Genomic DNA, 21406 nt, shown 5'->3' with positions numbered 1-21406 from the left:
CTTCTGAGGTTACGGTCTGCGCCCTGCTTAGAAAGATTTGTCAGAAGATTAGGTTAGGTAAGTGCGGGGGGGGGAGGGCTTGATGAGGATAACAACGAGAGGTATAGGAGGGAAGGTAGGGGGAACAAACAACACTAAAAACAAACAAAAGGTAAGGACCACGTGAGTAAGAAGTGGTTAATGCACGCTGAGTCCAAACCACAGTCCTCTTTTCAGAGGGACGACTAGGATCTGTCACTCGGAGAGGTCTAGCCGTCTGGTCGAGGCGGTTGAAAACGGTGGGATAACGCGTTAAAGCTGAAGCTTGAGTAACTTTAAGATAACGTGAGGTAACGAAAAAGTCTAACAGAAAATAAAACGAAGTTGCCTGGTCGGGAAGGCACGATCGGTCTCCATCTATAGGTGGGTGGGTAGGTGGTCCAGCGGGTGGACTTCTTGACATCCTGCTGGAACAAGGGAGAAAAGCTCGGATGTAGAGTGTCTAGAGAAAGACTATGTCCTTATGGAAAAGGAAGTTGTATTATGTCCTTTATCTCAAGTATCTTCAGGAGTGTTGTCTTCTCTGTTCTTCTTTTTTTGTTTCCCTCTGGGAGATTTGGTGTGGTTAACTGTACGCCATTGCTCTGGGGTGGGAAGAGGTGGGAGTTGCGGGAATTCCGATATTGGGAGCCAGTTAGGGAGCTCAATTGGGTCCAAATCTAGGTGTTTCCAGTTATTATGGAGGTCTTCTGGGGTGCGTATGTTAAATCTCTTCCCCTTGTATGTAATGCCTAGACCGAACGGGAACAACCAAGCATATCGGATATTTTTGGCTTTGAGGGCCTCCAATAAGGGTTTGAGCATTCTGCGCTTCGCCAGTGTCGAGGGCGCGAGGTCTTGGAACAGTTGAATCGGATCCCCCTCATATGTTAAATTTCTGGCACTTCTAGCGGCGTTTAGTATTGCTGCAGTGTCTGGGAAAGCCAGGAGTCTGCATATGATATCTCTGGGGGGGTCATTAGCTGTGGGTTGTGGCCTTAGAGCTCTATGAATCCTCTCTATGGTTATGGAGGTTGCTCTGTCCCCCCCCAGTAGGTCTGTGAAAATTTCTCGGGCAATCTTTCCCAGGGTATCCTGCGCCCAAGACTCCGGCAGGCCTTTTATGCGTATATTTTTACGCCTGCTCCTGTTCTCCATATCTTCTTGTGTAAGGAGCAATCTATTAATATGCAGGTGCTGTTCCTTAACTATCGTGGCAAGCTCGCCTGAGTGTGTAGTTATGGAGGTGGCTGAGCTCTCTAGTTCCTCCACCCTTCTCCCCATGCTCCTTACCTCTTCCTTTATTTCTTGTAATTCAGCCATTACTGGCTTGATTGTGCTGAGTAGAAGGTCTTTCATAAAGCCTTTGGACAAAGGTTCGTCCTCTTCACCTTCTGATGAGCTTTCTCTCTCTCTTGCTGAGGCCAGCGCTGCCGCTGCTGCCGGCGCCATTTTGCCTGCTCCGTGCGGGGAGCGGGAGCTCCGGTCTTTTAAGAACCGCTGCATGTCAGTCTGGCTGCGAGCGGGGCGAGGTGTCCCCTGCTGTTCTCCTCCTTTCTCTCTTGTGATTTTCCCCATTTTCTCTGCTTATTGCCGCTGTATGGAGCCGGGAATCGTGCTTAGTGAGGGAGCGCTGCTCTCAGGCGTCCATCACAGTCCGCGGCCAGGCTCCGCCCCCCTAAAGGAGTTCTTTCAAAATGTATATACCACTGAGAAAAATCTGTGAGTTGATGAGTCGCTGATGAGCTTCACAAGACAAACAAATCATTAATGGCGTTAAATTATATAAGATGTGCGAGAGCACAACAGGCTATACTTATGATTATACATATATTTAGGCCACCTGCAGACGGCCAGGTCAGATCCCAGCTGCGAGAATTCTCGCAGTGAGATGCGGACCCATGCCCCTGCAAGACCTGCAACTCACCCGATCCCGACGTCAGCTCTGCTCTGCTATGTGCCAGCTGCCGCCAGCCGGTGCATGCGCAGAGCAGAGCCGGCCTGTCACTAGTGACGCTTCTGTGCGGGCCTCTGCATGACCCGCAAAGAAATAGAACATGCTGCGATTTGTTTTCCACGCATGTTTAAACGCGGACAAATCGCGGCTGTGTGCATAGAATTGAATTATCTAATGCAATCCTATGGCAGTGGGCACGGGCGGAAATTCTGCGGGAAATCCCACATCGGACTTTCCGCCCGTGTGCAGGGGGCCATAATTCTGGATTTTACTATCCCTTCTGAACAAACCTTAACCCTTTACGTTAACCATGCAGTCATAGCTCTCATCCAACCAGGTCTTAATCATTTCCACTAGGTCAGACATTATTGCTTCCAGTTTGCCAACTTCATTAATCAGATGTCTAGTATTACATGCAGTTGAGATATATATATTTTTTTTACTTTCTGTCTCTATTAACTGCACTAACTGTATAGCTCCTATCATTCCACTCTACATTTTCATTAGTCACTGTCTTCTTTGTCCTCCGCTCTATCTCTGTGGTTGCCACCTCTCAGTCCTTAGTTTAAACACTCTTCTAATCATCCAAGCACAGCTGCACATCTCCCCATTGGGACTCAGTCCATCCCTATCAAAGAAACTGTAACCAACAGCAAACATTTTTCAGTTTTTAACCATCCACTGGATAGGTAGCTAGTGTCGTACAGTGCTTGGCTTTTTCCATCAGTCCCATTGAAATGCTTGACGGCTCTATTCATATCAGTAGGGCAGACAGAGATTGCCGAGCTACGGCTGTCTGCGCCGTAGAGAGGAATGGAGCCTCTGCTGCACATGTGTGACCAGCGGCTCCATCCCCACTGCACTACAGAAATGGCAGAATGGATCTTAAAATGTGAAATAGGGGGGGCAGGGATCCCCATTCTCAGGAACAGTGGGGGTCCCAGCTGTCAGACCCCCACCAATCTATTAGTTCTCACCCATCCAGGGAAAATTGAAAATTATGTCCCATTACCACAATACCCCTTCAGCACACACTACACTTTAGGCCATTATACACACATACACAGGCTCCTCACTTGCTTTTTCTGGTTACTTATCAAGCTCATAGCTGCAGCAGCTCCTGCAGAGTAATACTTTGCTTTCTAGAAATTGATGAACGTGTCTGTTTGTTTTATAGTAACCCTGTATAAACTGTATATAGTCGTTGGACATGCCTTCTGCTCAATTAGATGAGGGTGATAAATATAAAGCCCCGCTCTATTAACTCAGCGTGTCCTAAAGAGTTTTCCAGACCTGAGAGCCCCTCTGAAGTTCCTATTCTGTCATTTAAAAGGAGTTCTCAACCCCACAATCGCGTTTTTTAATGAAAGCCACATAAAAAGCACAGCGACTGACAGATATCACAGAACAAGGTTGCAACTGTCCCAAAATTTTCCTTGTGGAGACAACTACAAGAAAGATGTATTACATGGAGTTCATTCAAGTGAATGTTGTTGTCTCGTCCTCCAGAATGGCTAAATAGAATGTAAAAACAATGCTCTCCTTACTGATATTTACTGATCTGTTTGTTACTTGTCAATTTTATTTCAGAAAGAGTGTGTAATACATATCACGTTTTTCTGTGCTTCTGCTTCGAAGAACTGTAACTGTGCAGAGGTAAATTTTAACATAAATGTTTAAAACATAATATTAACCCCTTTTTCCTCAGGGGTACCGGCTGGGTATGATGTGGGCTTCCTCCTAATTTACAGCAGCCCCTGTACATCACAGGGGTACCGGCTGGGTATGATGTGGGCTTCCTCCTAATTTACAGCAGCCCATGTACATCACAGGGGTACTGGCTGGGTATGATGTGGGCTTCCTCCTATATTACAGCAGCCCATGTACATCACAGGGGTGACGGCTGGGTATGACGTGGGCTTCCTGCTATATTACAGCAGTCCATGTACATCACAGGGGTACCGGCTGGGTATGACGTGGGCTTCCTGCCATATTACAGCAGCCCATGTACATCACAGGGGTACTGGCTGGGTATGATGTGGGCTTCCTGCTATATTACAGCAGTACATGTACATCACAGGGGTACCGGCTGGGTATGATGTGGGCTTCCTGCTATATTACAGCAGTGCATGTACATCACAGGGGTACCGGCTGGGTATGACGTGGGCTTCCTGCTATATTACAGCACAACATGTTCATCACAGGGGTACTGGCTGGGTATGACGTGGGCTTCCTGCTATATTACAGCAGTATATGTACATCACAGGGGTACCGGCTGTGTATAACGTGGGCTTCCTGCTATATTACAGCAGTACATGTACATCAGGGGGTTACGGTTGGGTATGATGTGGGCTTCCTGCTATATTACAGCAGTCCATGTGCTGTTGGGCTTTCTAGTGACCCCCCGCCAGTATATAGTCCAGTGCTACATGTGTTATACTGCGGCAGGATCAGCTCCTCAGTTACACATCAGTCTGTATTGTTCCTCTGGTGCGCTGTGTATATTGTACAGAACCCTGAAGAAACTCTGGTCCTCCCAACTGAAAGTGATTCCCCGTCTTCCAGAAGCTCTTACTGGCTTTAATATGTGATGACTACTTGTATTAGTTATCCTATTTCTTCTTAAGAAGGGTTGTCGGTGTTTTTTTTATTATTCTCCCCATGTCAAAACATAATACATGGTCCTATATTCACCCCTCCTGGGTCCCTGCAGCTCCAGCAGCACAGGCCAGGTCTCTCCTATATCACTGGGCTTACAGGCTGCAGTCAGGCTTTATACAGGACATCAAAGGCTGCTGCAACCAATCACAGATCCTAATGTTCGAACGCTGCGGTCTGTGATTGGCTGCAGCAGTCTGTGATGTCTCCTTAGGTGCAAGATCCCGGGAAAGTAAGTATAGGATAATTTATTATGTATTGACATGCAATGACCTTAGACAACCCCTTGCATCCTTAATTTGGATTGATATTTAAGGGCTTTGGAGCCAATTACTAGTTTTCCATAAATTTATGGTCTCACGTAAAAATGGTTATATTAGAATAGAATGAATACTATAACTAGAGTGTAATATGTAACCAGATGTGAACCATAGGACCAGCATGCACTGGGGGCGGGGCCATACCGTACCCTGATAACCATGGGTACCGTTCCCCTGGGATGGACACTGCGCAGCTTACTCACTGGAGATTAGTTAGTGTATAATGATATTCTGGGTCCAGACAAATATCACTGGAGGAGCAGGGAACTGCAACAGAATGTTACTAGAGACTGGATACTGCTGGGTTACAAGGTATCAGATACAACACAGATCATAACACATCACTGTTAGAGGTGGAGGGATTGGTAATATGAGTATAGTGAAGATGTTCGTCTAATCAGCAATAGATTGTCACCATGTCACTCACAATATACCTGGTCAAAAGCAAATCAGCTAAAGTTTACTTTACTTTACAGACATGCGCTGATGGTGAAAAATCCACATGGCAGAAAGCTACATGTGACGACTTAATTTGTACTATGGTAATTTTATCTTAAGTGTGAAATGTAGTTTTTTTTTTTTTTTTTCTATAAGCGCTGTTAAAGTTTTTCACATTAATATGACATAATAAAATACAATCTAACATTGTAATGGTGGTAAACCATCAGTGAATGAAGCAGAGATACCAGACTAAGGGGGCTTTTACACGGGACGACCGGTCGGCCGCAGATGCCCAACAGGTGGTGCCAGCGAATCGCTCATGTGCTTTTACACAGGAATGATCATTGCTAGTGAATGGAGGTGCAGCCGGCCGGGGGTCATTCTGGTCCGCCTTCATTCACAGTAAACCGACTGTTGTTCATAGATGAATGATTGTTTACATGGCCGATCCGTCACTGAGTTTTTAAGGATGCAAAAATGGAACGCTGAATGAATTGATCAGTTGTGCATTCAGACTGAACGATCATCACTCAGATTCTTGCTGAAATCCGGGTGATTTCTCAGCCTGTGTAAAAGGGGCCCTAAATACTGATGTATATAGTTTACCTAACACTGTATGCATCCACTGGTTCAGAGCAATATATGTATATTGCCAATGACAATCATAAAGTAACAGGACGTCTTATGAGCGATTCTGTGGTAGAGTGCCAACAAATTATACAGAAAACATGGAAGCAGGAAGTTTCCGAATTATAAGAAACGATGGTCAATTTGAAAAAAAAAATCATAGTTAGGGCTTAAACAGACGACCGTGATTTCATTCTGTTTTGACTGTGATGGATTCGCTTTCACAGCTGTCTTTCTTGTGCAATATTCCTCTGCATGAGAAAAAAAATAGGCTAAGCCCTATCTTTTGGCTGTTTTTTAACTTGTGCGCAATACAGATGGAAATAGGACTTGTGTTTTTTTTAATGAGTGTGAAATGCACACATGGGAAATGCATGCCTGCATAGCCCAATGCAACTCAATGGGGTATAACATGCGTAAAAAATATGTGCGTAATATGGATCTGAAATATGACTGTGATTGAGGCAGAACTATTCTCAGGACAGAAAATTAGTTTCACACGGAGACCGCATGTCTACATGCTGACTTCAAAATATATTCATATTAGGCCGCCTGCAGACGAGCGGAAATCCCGCCGCGGGATTTCCCGCGGGATTTCCGCCGCTGAAAGTCTGCATAGGAGTGCATTACAATACGCACTCCTATGCAGACGGCCGCGGTTTGGCCGCGCGAAATCTCGCGCGGCAAACAAACCGCGGCATGTTCTAATTTTCTGCGGGGCACGCACTCACCTGGCCGCCGGCTCCGGTCTGCGCATGCGCCGGCTGCGCGGCAGCCGGCACATCAAAGAGCCGGGGCCGCCAGGCGCGGGTGAGTACGCGCTCGTCCCTGCAGGCTCTGGGGTCGGATCGCGCGGCGAGATTTCTCGCTGCCGGATCCGACCCGCTCGTCTGCAGGCGGCCTTAAAGGCTACACTAAAGTTGTAGATCTATAAATGAGGATTATATCATGACTAGATGTGATAAAGTAAGATTAATTGATACATTATATGTGCTATATAATAACCTAATAACCTAAAATATTTAAACTCTATCAGCAAGTTGATTGCTCACTGCAGATTGGAAGGCCTCGATACAAACAGATCTGACTTCAGTTTGGATCTCTACTTCTCAGTGGTAAATAAGCAAATGGGCTGTATTAAGCCAATGGGAAAACCAGACATATGTTTGGGACAGCGGCAAAACGGTTAATAGTGTTGTGTGAGAGCATCGAGGAGAATGAACTTATAAATAACAGATCAGAATAAAACAATCACATGTTTCTGTAGGACGAATTCTATAAATGATGACCACGTAATGCGCAAAATATCTGCCTAGAGGTATATCCAACACGGATAGATGTCAGGACAACACTGGTTAATATTCCCTCCTTCATAAGTAGTTCTTGCAATATTGAAAAGGTTCACTCTTAATTTATACTCTATATTTTTTTTCTTTTCAGACTATATTCGCTCAACTTTACGGTCTGACACTTGAGGCATTTTTAATTAAACTGGTAAGAACCTTCCTTCCTATTTTATGTTATTGGCTCATTGATAAACCTTATTTGGTAAAGTTAAATGATGTTATTTCATTGACTTCAACGGCTATAAGGGGACTGTTCAGGACTGGGATAAAGGATCTACTGTTTATCCCAGAAACAGCGCCATAACTTTCCATTGGCTGTGTATGGTACTACAAGTCAGCTGCATTCACTTCAGTATGGCTGAGCTTCAATACCTCAAACAGTCAATAATGAGTAAAAGAAGGTGTCAAGTGTGTGAGCAGTGCTATAGGTGGCTTGTACGTTTGGTGCTTGAGAAAGGAGCCTTGAGAGCTCCAAAACGCATTGCACCATTTTTTATTTGTGAATAAAACACTATTTATTTCACCACTAAGGTGTCATTCACCTTAATTGCGACACCTTGATCACAACAGATATCTCCTTCTTGTGGTCCCTATTTATGTTCACCTTGGTTACTCCATCCGCTCCCCAGTCCTCCTCCATGCATGCTCTCGTTTGATGTCCCTTTATCAGGACAGGGTTTCCTGCACCTACAACAGTCTGACTGCTCTGCACACCCAAGTCATTTCACACTGTAAACTACTACAGGTTTATTTGGCTATAATCAGCAGAAGCGCTGTCCAGATTACCACACATTGGGCTTGTTTCAAATAGCCAATAAAAAGACTGGAGAAATAGCAGAACCTTAGTTCTAGTCATGGGAAACCCCTTTAATCTGTTTGCATGGAAAGCCAGATTCATGGAGTACATGGCAAAATGACAGAAAATCTGCACAAAAAGAGGCAAAACATTTTTGTTCCTTTTTTTCACATACCTGCTTAAAATGAGAGTTAAAAAAAATAAACATTTATGCAAAATCTCTTGAAAAGTGTGCAGTAAAATGTAAAAGTCTCTACTTGGTCTTCTAGTGCTTATACTAAACCCATGTAAGAAAACAGTATCTGTGAAATCTAGGAATTCTACATTGTGTTTACCTTTATCTTTGTTAGGGATTCGCAGTTGCAGAGATAGAAGCGATCCTGGTAAGTAGCAATCTACAATTTAAAGGGGATTTTTATGTCAAATAATGGACATATAAAGAAAAAGCCCGCTGGTACAAGTACCAAGTCATGACGTGACGTTTTCTCGACAAACTGTTTTTGTGGGGTGGTTTGCCATTGCCTTCCTTAGTCATCTTTTACCCCCCAGCATTCTGGGTACTCATTTTACCGACCACGGAAGGATAGAAGGCTAAGTCAACCTTGAGCCAACTACCTGAACCACGTGGGGATTAAACCTGCAACCTTTAAGTTGTGAGCGAGAACTTAGGACTGCATTTCTGCTGCCTTAATTCGGCTCTGCCACACAAGGCTCATAGTTACATCATAGACAGTATGTTACATATATCTATTCAATGAACAGAGACATTTCTGTTGTTTGGCTTTCTTGTAGCTCCCATTTTATCAGATATCCCAACAGAATGCAGCAACATTAGTTGTCAAGCATAAATGAAACATGCCAGTACATCGCAGTTTAAGGGATTTTACAAAAAGGTATCGCTGTATATGATGATTGGAACGTTCTGATGGAAGAAGGCATTTTAAATGTATGTCTGAGAGTATAGCCGCTGCCTATTCAGAGCTTAGCTGATTGTTTTCCTCGGCTCTGATAGGGCAGAGCTGTGACCCCTGACTACAACTTATCTACGGGGTCTACAGGAAGTCAGAGTAACGTCTCCTGACAAATCCTTGGTCCAGTCTTTCGCTCTCTCCCCTTTCCCTGCCGCTCTGCTGATTCACATTGGCTGCTGTGTATAAAGACAGGTCTATCGTGCGCTCGCTAACGGACACTAGAGGATTGTTTAATGGGTTAATACATCTTTACATGTAATTGTTACTAATGGCAACTGATTATAAAATAATTAGATAAAAGAAAACAAAGAAAACCTTTATATTTCAGACTGGAGATTGCACTCGCATTATAGCAGCATTTAATGGTAATCTTAAGAACTTTCTGGCTAGAGTTCTTTATCTGGTGGTAAGTGACATTTTTATTCTGCTCCTCCTCAGACAGGGGACAAGAAAATAGCAGTAAGGCAAAGACAAACTGTAGAGATTCACATTCACAGACCTTCTCTGTAGTCACAGCTGATGCGGCATCCGAGATATATAACGAGTATTCACGGCATCCTACGGATAGAATCTGATTTGTCTGCTGATTACTGTGATTACCGACAATAACATTGTGTAAAATGCACTCAGGAGTCACAATATTGAAAATGACTGTAATACACAGGAAATTATATACTGAAAACATGGTTTTATGTTTTTTCATAATCGGCAGCAATACGCCTTGGCTCAACTCGGTTATGTCCTTGGAAATATACTGACAGTAATCTTAACCACTTGGGTAAGTGCATCACTTAGATCTAGATGTGCATGCTCCTTGCAGTTATGGGACTTCTTACTTGCCGATGGAAGACACCTTTCATTAAGACCTCTTTCACACAAGCGTGGTTTTCACACAGAATAGGCGCGTGAAAAAAAAATTAATAAATCACATCTATTAAAACCAATGGTTTCCTATAGAAGTGTTAAGATGGAAGAATGTTAAGACGCGCAAAAAACTCGCACCTTCCAAAGATAGAACATGTGTGGGTACAATGCCTGCATCTAAGGTCCGTGCTGCGAGAAAAGATAGGATCTGACCCGTCTTTGGTGTGAACCGTGCGTGAGTGTCCATAGACTCCTATGGGAGCCGGAGTTTATGGAACTCCTACGCAGGAAAAGAAGATTACAAGTAATTAGGAGGATGTCTGCCAACCAAGGGAATTCCTAACTGCAGCGGTGCTGCTACACCCAGAAATACATTTTAAATGTGCCCCTGTAAACTTACAATGTACTTCTGGGCAGCACACTTTAAAAGTCCCACTATAAGCAGCTGGAATTCCTCCAGCCCCGCTGCTGGGCAATTCCACAGCGCAGCTGTGCTTTAACGCAAGAAGCTGCTCCAGTGAATGGGCAGTTTTTACACACATGGAGCTCGGGGCTTCTGTGCGTGGAAAAAAAAAAATCACTAGTTCACGCGATTTTCTCCCGAGCATAATGCAATTTTTTTTCACGCACCTGTTAGGGCGTGAAAACCATGCTTGTGTGAATGAGTCCGAAGAGTCATTTCTTCTTTTAACAATGACCTTAAATCAACCCATTTCTAGACTATTCCATTTCAATTGCATAATATATTATCAATGACTACAGCAATATATACTACTATATATCTGATGGAAGCAATTAGTGTGCTGGAGATGGGGAACGTTAAGGCCACTCACACACATGCGCTTTTTACTTGCGACTACAATGGCATTTTGACACTATGGTAATCACTGTAAAACATTCCTATTGTTTTCAAGGGGGCCTTGTGATTTTCGAGTGTTATCTGCTCTATTTTACAGTGTTTTTTGCTCTTTTTAATGCAACTCATCACCCATCACTATGATAGGTTGCATTAAAAATCCGCCGGACGCAGTGACTTATCTCCAAAAACAACTGTAAAATTGCAGCAAAACAGTACAGTCAAAATCGCGGCGTTTTGCCGATGCTATGTGTGAGAGTGGCCTACAGGGGTATTTTGGTTTTAACACATAAATGTACATTTTTTGTATAAAATTGTACTATTTTATACTTTCTGTATCAATTCCTCGTAGTTTTAAAGACTTCTTTCTGATGTAATTCAATAAACCCTTTCATTGGTAACTCCCAGAAGATACAAATGAGTCCTGGTCATGTGAGGACACCCCGCTGCGCGGCTCATTGATACCCATAGTGTATCTGTAACCGGTCCTGCGCATGCGATCGCAATATCGCTGTGGGTTTTTTTTTGTTTTTTTTTTACAGCAAATGTCAATAGGACTTTTTAATGTTAAAAACACATTGTGCACAAATTGCGAGCTTTAACATTAGAAAGTCCTATTGACATTTGCAGTAAAAAAACGCAGCGATATTGCTTTGCAAGTGTGAAGGCACACTAACTGAGAATCGTATAATTTATTGTTCAACAAAAATAGCATTTAATGGCTAAAAAAGCATCTCAAAGACTTCGCTGCTATATCAAAGCTTCCTGTTATAAAGGATATAATGGCTCATTGTCAATAGTCTGTTAGGCCGAATGCACATGGCCACATTTGCATTGTGGAATCCACAGCGAGCGTCCGCCTCCGGAATCCACAGCAAATATATGTGATAAGCATTCAATGCAAAAGCGGGTTTTCATCCCCGCGAGCGAAAATCAATCGCGATTTTCCACTTAGGGAAGGAAAATTGCAGCATGCTGTATTTCATTGCGATTACTGTGCTGCCATCTTCCATTGAAAGCAATGAAAGCCGCCCGACCCGCAGCCCTTCCGCAATCATCATTGCAGAAGGGCCGCAGAATCCACGTCCTCGTCTAGCAACGGCGCAGCATAAATTGTTCTGCGCATGCGCGCCGGCCGGCACATCCACAGCACAGAGAAGAAGAATCTGGACAGGTACACAGGGGTCACCGGCTGGGCACAGGGTCAGATTCTGCTGCGGGATCTGACCCGGACATGTGCTTTCGGACTTACATAATAATGGCCACTTGGGATCTTCTAGAGGAGTGCTGGAAGCGCATAGAAAGTCATCCGCCATCTATCATTATGGTACTGGATACAATAGTATAGAGGCAGTTTACATGTTACATACGTGTCTGGTTACCACATGTCACCTTCATTCCTGGGGTGCTGAATACACTGAGTGGCCTTCAGTGATGAAAGCAAGACTATCCATCCCCTCTCTTCCCATGAATAAGATCTCTTTATTGGAGTCCCGCCATATAAAAGCAGTGACTGGCTTCTGCGCTGTAAGCTGTCGCGCTCTTAGGATGTCGGTCTAGACTGCGGCACTTTTAGTCATGGCCTAAGATCGCCACGGATCAAGCCATGGAAGTGAATCATTACTTTTATATGCCAGAAGTCAAACAAGTATGTTTTATTTATTTATTTTTTTAAATCAATCTTTATTGAACATTTTTCGACTATCAGTACAAATACAGTGTTACGGGGCATTAAGCTAATAATAAGTACATAGTGCTAAAGTTGCCCCCATGGGGTAATAAGCTGATACAGATTACACATCAGAAATCCGCTAATATTTCAGGATATAGTCTGAGAAGGCCAAACAATGCAGGTAATACTGATTGCTCGTCTGTATACAAAATAATTACCCAACATAGAAGAAACAAGTAGGTTTTATTTAAGGGACGAGGGGTGCGGGATACTTTTCATACTTTGCTTTGCTTATTGTATACTTCATTTTTAAACAACATTTTGTTTTGCTTTTTAATCTACAAAAATAATTGAATATTCCATAGTTATGCCATAGTACAGTTTATATGTATGTTTTGTCTAACAACATAGACGTAGAATCACCTCCACCACCACTAGGGGGAGTGTAGGAGCTAATGATATATGATTTATACATCAAAGTCAATAATGAGATGCAGTAAGGTCCTAAATTCTCTTACCAGAAGGCTAGATGAGCACAGAATACTGAACAATTAAAACTTAATTTAAAAAAAGCTTCTCATCCTTAGCATCTTTCCTCTAATGCTTCAAAAGAAAAAAATGTACTTCATTTTGCAATGTCATAATTTATGCACTTAATATTGAAATCATATGATCAAAGTGAATACATGATGGATACTGACAATCTAAAATGCCACTCCAAGTTTGTCCTCAGGCCGCCTGCACACGGTCGGGTCAGACCCCACATGCAGCGGTGTTCGATCAGGTGCCTGGCCAGTGACCCATGCGTACCTGTTCGGCGTCTTTTTTCCTGTGCTGTAGATGTGCCGGCAAGGCAATGACGTGGATTCCACGGCCTTTCCGCAATGATGATTGAGGAAGGGCCACGGGTCGGACAGCTTCCATTGCCTTTAATGGAAGCCGTCAGCACAGAAATCTCCTTGAAATAGAGCATGCTGCGATTTTTCCCACATGCGCAGCACAGATAACTACGCACCGTAGCTAGGCGATGACACAGCTCCCGCAACCATTCTGCAAAGCAGCCATATTTAGTCCAGTAAAGAATTACCCCATTTGTACAGCACAAGCATAAAAATGGCTTTCTAAGCTACTTAAAATCATTTAGAAGAAAAGCTCAATATCTCTTTCCAACAGACAGATTAGCGCTGCGAAATTCATGGCCAGACGCTGCCGCGAATTCTGCAGCAATAACCGTCCATAGGAATGCTATGTTAAATTATTCTACCCTTGCCACGAGCAAAAATCAACTGCGATTTTCTGCTCACGGGGGAGAATCGCAGCTTGTTCGATCTTGTGCAGAATAATCACATGGACTGCTTCCAGTGCAGTCAATTGATTCGGTGCACAGGTTAATTCAAGCTATTTCAAGTAGCCGGAACCCATTGGCTGCTGGAGAAGCACGTCCTGTGCGCGCCTGAAATGCGAGCAGACAGCGCTCGTCTGAACAAGGTCTTAATCATCAATAGCTTTTATGCTGGGACCTGCTGCCTATCAGCTGTTCCGGCACCCACTGCATGGAGCAGAAGCACATCGCTCCGACCCCTGTGTAATGGCTGGCAGTGATAGTTACAGGCGCAGCTCCCATTAAAATCAGTGAGAGCTGCACCTGCAGTTACCAGCTCTGGCCACTACACAGGGGTTGGAACAATGTGCTTCCCCCTCTAACCCGTGTGTTATACCGGTGACAGCAACAGCTGATTGGTCAGGCTCCCCGACAGAAGACCCCAGCCAATCAGCTATTGATCGTGACGATAGGTCACCAATAAAAAGTGACTGGAAAACCCTTTTAACACGAGTCATCTGCAAAGAATGATGTGCTGACACGACCTGATTGCTGATGTCATGGAGGCAGGGGTGTACCCAAAGGGCTACCCAAAGGCTCAGGGGCCTAGGTTCAAAAGTTCAGCTCCCCCCCACCCGCACCCATTCCTAAATCGTGCTGCCTACAGCTGCAAAACAAATTTACATACATGATCTAGCCCCTTGGCATAATCTTTCCAAACATAATTTGTTTCCTGCACTACGCTGCTATAAGCACAATGTCCCGAGTGCAGTCTTAACGGTGGTCCAAAGCTCCAATAGATTTTAATGGGGTCACTCAGACCTGTGCTCCAGCGCGATGTTCCCAACGTCGCAATTTTCAAGAACTGTCTGTTCTATTTTTGCACATTTTAATGCACCTCCTCTTCCATCACAATGATAGGGTGCATTAAAAAGCGCTGTACCATGCGTTCACAAACACCGCGCGAAGCAGTGTTTCCTTAATGTATGTGCGAGAGTGAACTTAGGGTGTGTTCATATTTTTTGTTGGAATTTTGAACCAGAATTAAGAAAAACACAAAAAAAACTGCAAGCAGTATTCAAAGACCACATACGTTATTAAGAAACTGCATAAACTATTAAAAACTGCATGTGTTTTTGATGTTTTTTTTTAATTTTGCGTAAACTGTGAAATTATGTACAGTATACACAGGGAGATGTAGAACTTATACAAACTGTAGATAGATAGCTACTTCAGGGCCCAGACCACTTCTCTAGGTGAGAAGAGCAGCAGGGCACAGAGACGCGAGGAGGCAGGAGCAGCAAGATGATGTCATCAACTTGCTCTACTCTGCTTCCTCTCTGGCTGGTCACATGGCTGAGCGTGTGATTGGTGAAGTGCGACCGACCGCGCAACCAGCCGTTAATGCACTGAATGTGCAGTTGTATATAGCAGAGGGTGGCCATTGCGACCCCTGCCTGGGGTTGTACAGCATGTATTGCTCCTCCGCTCTCCTCCTCGGGGTCCGACACTGTCACTGCATGGTCAGCCAGACATCCATCCTGATTCCCAGACATCACACACACACAGCTCTGCTCCATCCATCCTGATCCCCACACATACACACAGAACTCTGCTGCATCCTGTTACCTTCAGCTCATCCAGCAGTAATCACAAGCAGCGTTAATGAATTCAATGAACTCTCCCTGGTCATGTGATCTCTGACTCCTCCCACACAGGTGGTCACAGGATGAGGATGTCATCGCAGGTCCTGGAAGCCCATGGCTGCTGTCCGGCCCTTCAGGTCTGTGTGACCCCTCATTTCAGGACCACTGAGGGATGATTAACCATCAGGACTACCGGGGGAGGGGAGGATTGCATGTGGTATATACCTCGTTGTACCGCATGTACTGCTGCTCCGCTCCCGACACTGTCACTGCGCCGCCTGCCGGACCAATCGTGCGGCCGGAGGAGTCTGCAGTGTGTTATTGGCTGCCGGCTCCCCATGTAATAGTCCCCCGGCAGTGAACAGGTGGCAGGGGCCTGTGGGGCCCCGTTCACAATTGCGACCCCTAGCAGTATGCCAGTGAATGTAGAGATTACTGCAGCGTTGTTGGGGGTTTTCCGAGTGAAAAAATAAAAAAGCCCCTCAGTGCTCTTGGATGGAAGCAAGGCATTGTAGACTGCTGGCCAACAGGGTGATTTATTAATATCCGTTAAAACATCACATGCAACGCATTTCAACGCATTCGGTGTCTTTTTCAAGCATGATATTACACAGTTCGTCTATTTATTTAAAATGCTGAATGCGTTGAAATGCGTCGCAGAACGTGTGTGCGTTGTAAAATATAGAACATACATTTTTAATCCGGGGAACTAGAAGCTATATTTGTATTGTTTATTTCCTTGCAAAATCCACTTGTTGACAAATGTTTTTCTTTCCAGAATTGTAAAGGTGTGATTCCCTGGCTCCCTAGCCTCCTTGGTGACGTTAACACTATTCTAACTACTACGACTGGATCACTTACAAATCTTAATTGTATTCTTGGTAATGTACTTGGTGCAACTGGTGTGCTCGGTTTGATCGTTTCTATACTCACTGGTCTACTCTCTGCACTCACTGGTAGTTTTGGAGGCATGTTAAAAGGATGCTAAAGTAAGGTAATAAAATGAAGTCATTTTTATCTGTTTCTGATATTTACATTAGTAATTCAATTCATCCTAATCAGACATATAAACCCGTTATAAGTAGAGATGAGCGAGTATACTCGCTAAGGCACTACTTGCTCAAGTAATGTGCCTTAGTCAAGTATCTCCCTGCTTGTCCCTAAAGATTCGGGGGCCGCCGCAGCTGATAGGTGAGTTGCGGCGGGGATCCGGGGAGAGCGGGCGGGAGAGAGGGATAGAGAGATCTCCCCTCCGTTCCTCCCCGCTCTCCCCCGCAGCTCCCCGCTCCCCGAGTTACTAGCTGCTGTACTGATTTTCTTCATTGCGCAATTCTCTATATTAGAGACAATAAGCAGTTTAGCTTTCCATTGAACAGCGCACTTCATAAACTGTGTAGTTTCACTCCAGAAGCGTACTACTGTTAATCTGTATTGTCATCAGATTTTGATTTGTACGGTGTTTGCATTGATTGGTAATATGTTGTATTGGGCATACGTGGATCCATGGTTGCCCAGGTGAAAGTACACTGCCAGATACAGATGAGATACTGATGATATAAGGATGCAATATCCTCTATATCTTGTATTACGGATCCGTATTCTGGACGTGTTACAAAACACCTGTATGAGGCGGGTTTTGAATACTGTTTTTACCGCGATGTATTTTGGCGTAGGTTGTGCCAGGGTGTTTTTTTTCTGGCAGAAATTGCAGCATCCAAATGTTTGCTGTATGTCAATAGTAAAATATGAAAACCTACAAATATTGTGGTTTTTGCAGTAGTTTTTCTCCCTTTTGCTGTGGTTTATGGGGCCGTGGTGTTTTTAACAAATACTCTGGTTACCGTGTTTTTCCTGTCATTTCTCAACCAGCAGCTCTATAGAAAAAATGTGAGAAAAAAAGTTGAAAATATTCATGAGTGTAAAAAATGTAGTACACATCCAAGATGCACTTGTAGGTTTTCAGATTTTTTTTTCACTCAGAAACCACCAGAAAAAAGACTTTCTGGAGTCCCCTGACATTGGTTTATTTCTGATATGGATAAGATTAGTGTGTTAATTTCCATTAGCAATGCTTTACATAAGGGATTAGACAAGGAGCAGGCGCTGAGCTGTCACTGTGGTACATAAGGGATTAGACAAGGAGCAGGCGCTGAGCTGTCACTGTGGTACATAAGGGATTAGACGAGGAGCAGGCGCTGAGCTGTCACTGTGGTACATAAGGGATTAGACAAGGAGCAGGTGCTGAGCTGTCACCGTGGTACATAAGGGATTAGACAAGGAGCAGGCGCTGAGCTGTCACTGTGGTACATAAGGGATTAGACAAGGAGCAGGCGCTGAGCTGTCACTGTGGTACATAAGGGATTAGACAAGGAGCAGGCGCTGAGCTGTCACTGTGGTACATAAGGGATTAGACAAGGAGCAGGCGCTGAGCTGTCACTGTGGTACATAAGGGATTAGACAAGGAGCAGGCGCTGAGCTGTCACTGTGGTACATAAGGGATTAGACAAGGAGCAGGCGCTGAGCTGTCACCGTGGTACATAAGGGATTAGACAAGGAGCAGGCGCTGAGCTGTCACCGTGGTACATAAGGGATTAGACAAGGAGCAGGCGCTGAGCTGTCACCAGGGTACATAAGGGATTAGACAAGGAGCAGGGGCAGAGCTGTCACCAGGGTACATAAGGGATTAGACAAGGAGCAGGTGCAGAGCTGTCACCAGGGTACATAAGCGATGAGACAAGGAGCAGGCGCTGAGCTGTCACTGTGGTACATAAGCGATGAGACAAGGAGCAGGCGCAGAGCTGTCACCAGGGTACATAAGGGATTAGACAAGGACCAGGCGCTGAGCTGTCACCAGGGTACATAAGGGATTAGACAAGGACCAGGCGCTGACCTGTCACCAGGGTACATAAGGGATTAGACAAGGAGCAGGGGCAGAGTTGTCACCGTTGTACATAAGGGATTAGACAAGGAGCAGGGGCAGAGTTGTCACCGTTGTACATAAGGGATTAGACAAGGAGCAGGCGCTGAGCTGTCACCATGGTACATAAGGGTTAGACAAGGAGCAGGTGCTGAGCTGTCACCAGGGTACATAAGGGATTAGACAAGGAGCAGGCGCTGAGCTGTCACCAGGGTACATAAGGGATTAGACAAGGAGCAGGCGCTGAGCTGTCACCATGGTACATAAGGGATTAGACAAGGAGCAGGCGCTGAGCTGTCACCAGGGTACATAAGGGATTAGACAAGGAGCAGGGGCAGAGCTGTCACCATGGTACATAAGGGATTAGACGAGGAGCAGGTGCTGAGCTGTCACCAGGGTACATAAGGGATTAGACAAGGAGCAGGGGCAGAGCTGTCACCATGGTACATAAGGGATTAGACGAGGAGCAGGGGCAGAGCTGTCACCAGGGTACATAAGGGATTAGACAAGGAGCAGGTGCTGAGCAGTCACCAGGGTACATAAGCGATTAGACAAGGAGAAGGCGCTGAGCTGTCACCATGGTACATAAGGGATTAGACAAGGAGCAGGCGCTGAGCTGTCACCGTGGTACATAAGGGATTAGACAAGGAGCAGGCGCTGAGCTGTCACTGTGGTACATAAGGGATTAGACAAGGAGCAGGGGCAGAGCTGTCACCGTGGTACATAAGGGATTAGACAAGGAGCAGGCGCTGAGCTGTCACCGTGGTACATAAGGGATTAGACAAGGAGCAGGCGCTGAGCTGTCACCGTGGTAGGACACAAATTATACATCTAAAAAAAAAGAAAACTATTTTCTTTAGGAAATGGTCTCAAAAGAGACCTTGTTGGCATTTTACTGGTTGTACCACCAAGGTCTGGTGAGCGGAAATCAGATTCCTGGGACCCCTAGAGCTACACAGAGTCAAGCAGAGCGGACTTGACATGAAGTCGCATGGAGCTTTCCCAGTGCATTCCAGGGGTTAATGGGATCCCAGTAGTTGTGTGGCATATCCTAACCACCAATGTCTATCCTGAGACACTGAGACAGCCCTGCAGGTTCCTGGGTTCACGGAGCGCCCGTTTAATACAGAGGGAACAGTGCCTGCTGTAGAGGAACAGACCGTCACTGTGTGAAAGGAACCCAGTGGGATCAATGAGGGCTTCCCTGCTTAGGAAAGTGGCTGCAAAGAAGAGTGATGGCAGACATTGTGAGTGGGGCGGAGGGCATCCTCTGAGCGCCCGCTGCTTGGGAACCATCAGAGGTTGACCACTCCCTGCTGCTCACTCCTCTAAATACCATAGTGGGATTTTTCTACTTCAAGGATGTGATTGGGCCCTGAGGACACCTAGAAGGCGTCTGTCCATGTAATAAGGGATACAGTTACACATACAGTACATATATGTAGTATCTTCCATAATTCCCCACTAACCATGGCTTCTTGTGTTTTGCAGGTACCTTACATCACTATGGCACAGGCATGCCACAAAATCTGATATCTTTCTAATCACCTCTCTATCTATACATTTGGATAATAGAATGAATACTGTTATCTGAAGAGAAGTAATTGCACCTCTGATTGGTTCTTTTACAATAAATTACTTTCTGAGCATTACATTGAGTTTGTTAAATTATTGGAACCCCCAAATAATGGGAACAAATAGTCAAATGCTTGAACATATAACTTCAGTCTGAATGTGGCCCAGCAATGCCAACAATAAGCCTTGTATGCATCCTCCAACATCAGGTGTAATGTGCGTTCCATATACTTTCTTCCATTAGTTAATAACATTCCCCAAAGGTTCCGATCTGAGGTGAAACTATTGTAACCAATCAGAAGACCTCATTTAAGCTTCTACTCTGCAGATCTTATTAAGCATAGAAATAAGCATCATGATACACAGAGCCAGGACTCCCGACATGCAGAGGGGGAGGGGAATCACAGGCAACATCCAGTGGGTGAGAGGAACATGAAGGGGGAGAGAACAGCCATGAAGTTGCATCCTGTGTGGTGAGGGGTGAACCATGCTAGGGAATCCTGTGTTGAGGGGGGTGAACTATGCTAGGGCATATTGTGTTGTCAGGGGTGAACCATGCTATGGTATCCTGTGTGGCGAGCGGGTGAACCATGCTATGGTATCCTGTGTGGTGAGGGGGTGAACCATGCTAGGGCATCCTGTGTGGTGAGGGGGTGAGCCATGCTAGGGCATCCTGTGTGGTGAGGGGGTGAGCCATGCTAGGGCATCCTGTGTGGTGAGGGGGTGAGCCATGCTAGGGCATCCTGTGTGGTGAGGGGGTTAGCCATGCTAGGGCATCCTGTGTGGTGAGGGGGTGAGCCATGCTAGAGCATCCTGTGTGGTGAGGGGGTGAGCCATGCTAGAGCATCCTGTGTGGTGAGGGGGTGAGCCATGCTAGAGCATCCTGTGTGGTGAGGGGGTGAGCCATGCTAGGGCATCCTGTGTGGTGAGGGGTGAGCCATGCTAGGGCATCCTGTGTGGTGAGGGGGTGAACCATGCTAGGGCATCCTGTGTGGTGAGGGGGTGAACCATGCTAGGGCATCCTGTGTGGTGAGGAGGTGAACCATGCTAGGGCATCCTGTGTGGTGAGGGGTGAACCATGCTAGGGAATCCTGTGTGGTGAGGGGTGAACCATGCTAGGGCATCCTGTGTTGTGAGGGGGAACCATGCTATGGTATCCTGTGTGGTGAGGGGGTGAACCATGCTAGGGTATCCTATGTAGTGAGAGGGTGAACCATGCTAGGGTATCCTGTGTGGTGAGGGGGTAAACCATGCTAGGGTATGCTGTGTGATGATGGGGTGAACCATGCTAGGGCATCCTGTGTGATGGGGAGAAAGAGCCATAAGGGTATGTTCTCAAGTAACAGAAAATGAGGGAGGGGGATGTTTTCCATGGTGGACAATTTGAACCAAATGCCGCATCAAAAGCACAATGAAAAACA

The 21406-nt window shown here is 45.3% G+C and overlaps 1 protein-coding gene across 1 annotated transcript in view; it reads left to right on the top strand.

Annotated features, from left to right (window-relative positions):
• LOC136611525 (uncharacterized) overlaps positions 1 to 20062 on the top strand; it is a 29290-nt gene extending 9228 nt beyond the window's left edge. The window contains exons 3-10 of the mRNA XM_066591196.1: positions 3566 to 3631; positions 5430 to 5495; positions 7462 to 7515; positions 8514 to 8546; positions 9463 to 9540; positions 9847 to 9912; positions 16272 to 16487; positions 19902 to 20062. Of these exons, the coding sequence (XP_066447293.1) occupies positions 3566 to 3631; positions 5430 to 5495; positions 7462 to 7515; positions 8514 to 8546; positions 9463 to 9540; positions 9847 to 9912; positions 16272 to 16481 (573 nt within the window). The 3' untranslated portion in view covers positions 16482 to 16487; positions 19902 to 20062. The remainder of the gene's footprint in view (positions 1 to 3565; positions 3632 to 5429; positions 5496 to 7461; positions 7516 to 8513; positions 8547 to 9462; positions 9541 to 9846; positions 9913 to 16271; positions 16488 to 19901) is intronic.
• The last annotated feature ends 1344 nt before the right edge of the window (positions 20063 to 21406 follow it).

The sequence above is a fragment of the Eleutherodactylus coqui genome, chromosome 2, assembly GCF_035609145.1.
Source record: "Eleutherodactylus coqui strain aEleCoq1 chromosome 2, aEleCoq1.hap1, whole genome shotgun sequence".
Classification (NCBI taxonomy): domain Eukaryota; kingdom Metazoa; phylum Chordata; class Amphibia; order Anura; family Eleutherodactylidae; genus Eleutherodactylus; species Eleutherodactylus coqui.
Note: the sequence above shows the minus strand (reverse complement) of the source record. Positions and strands in the feature narration are given on the sequence as shown.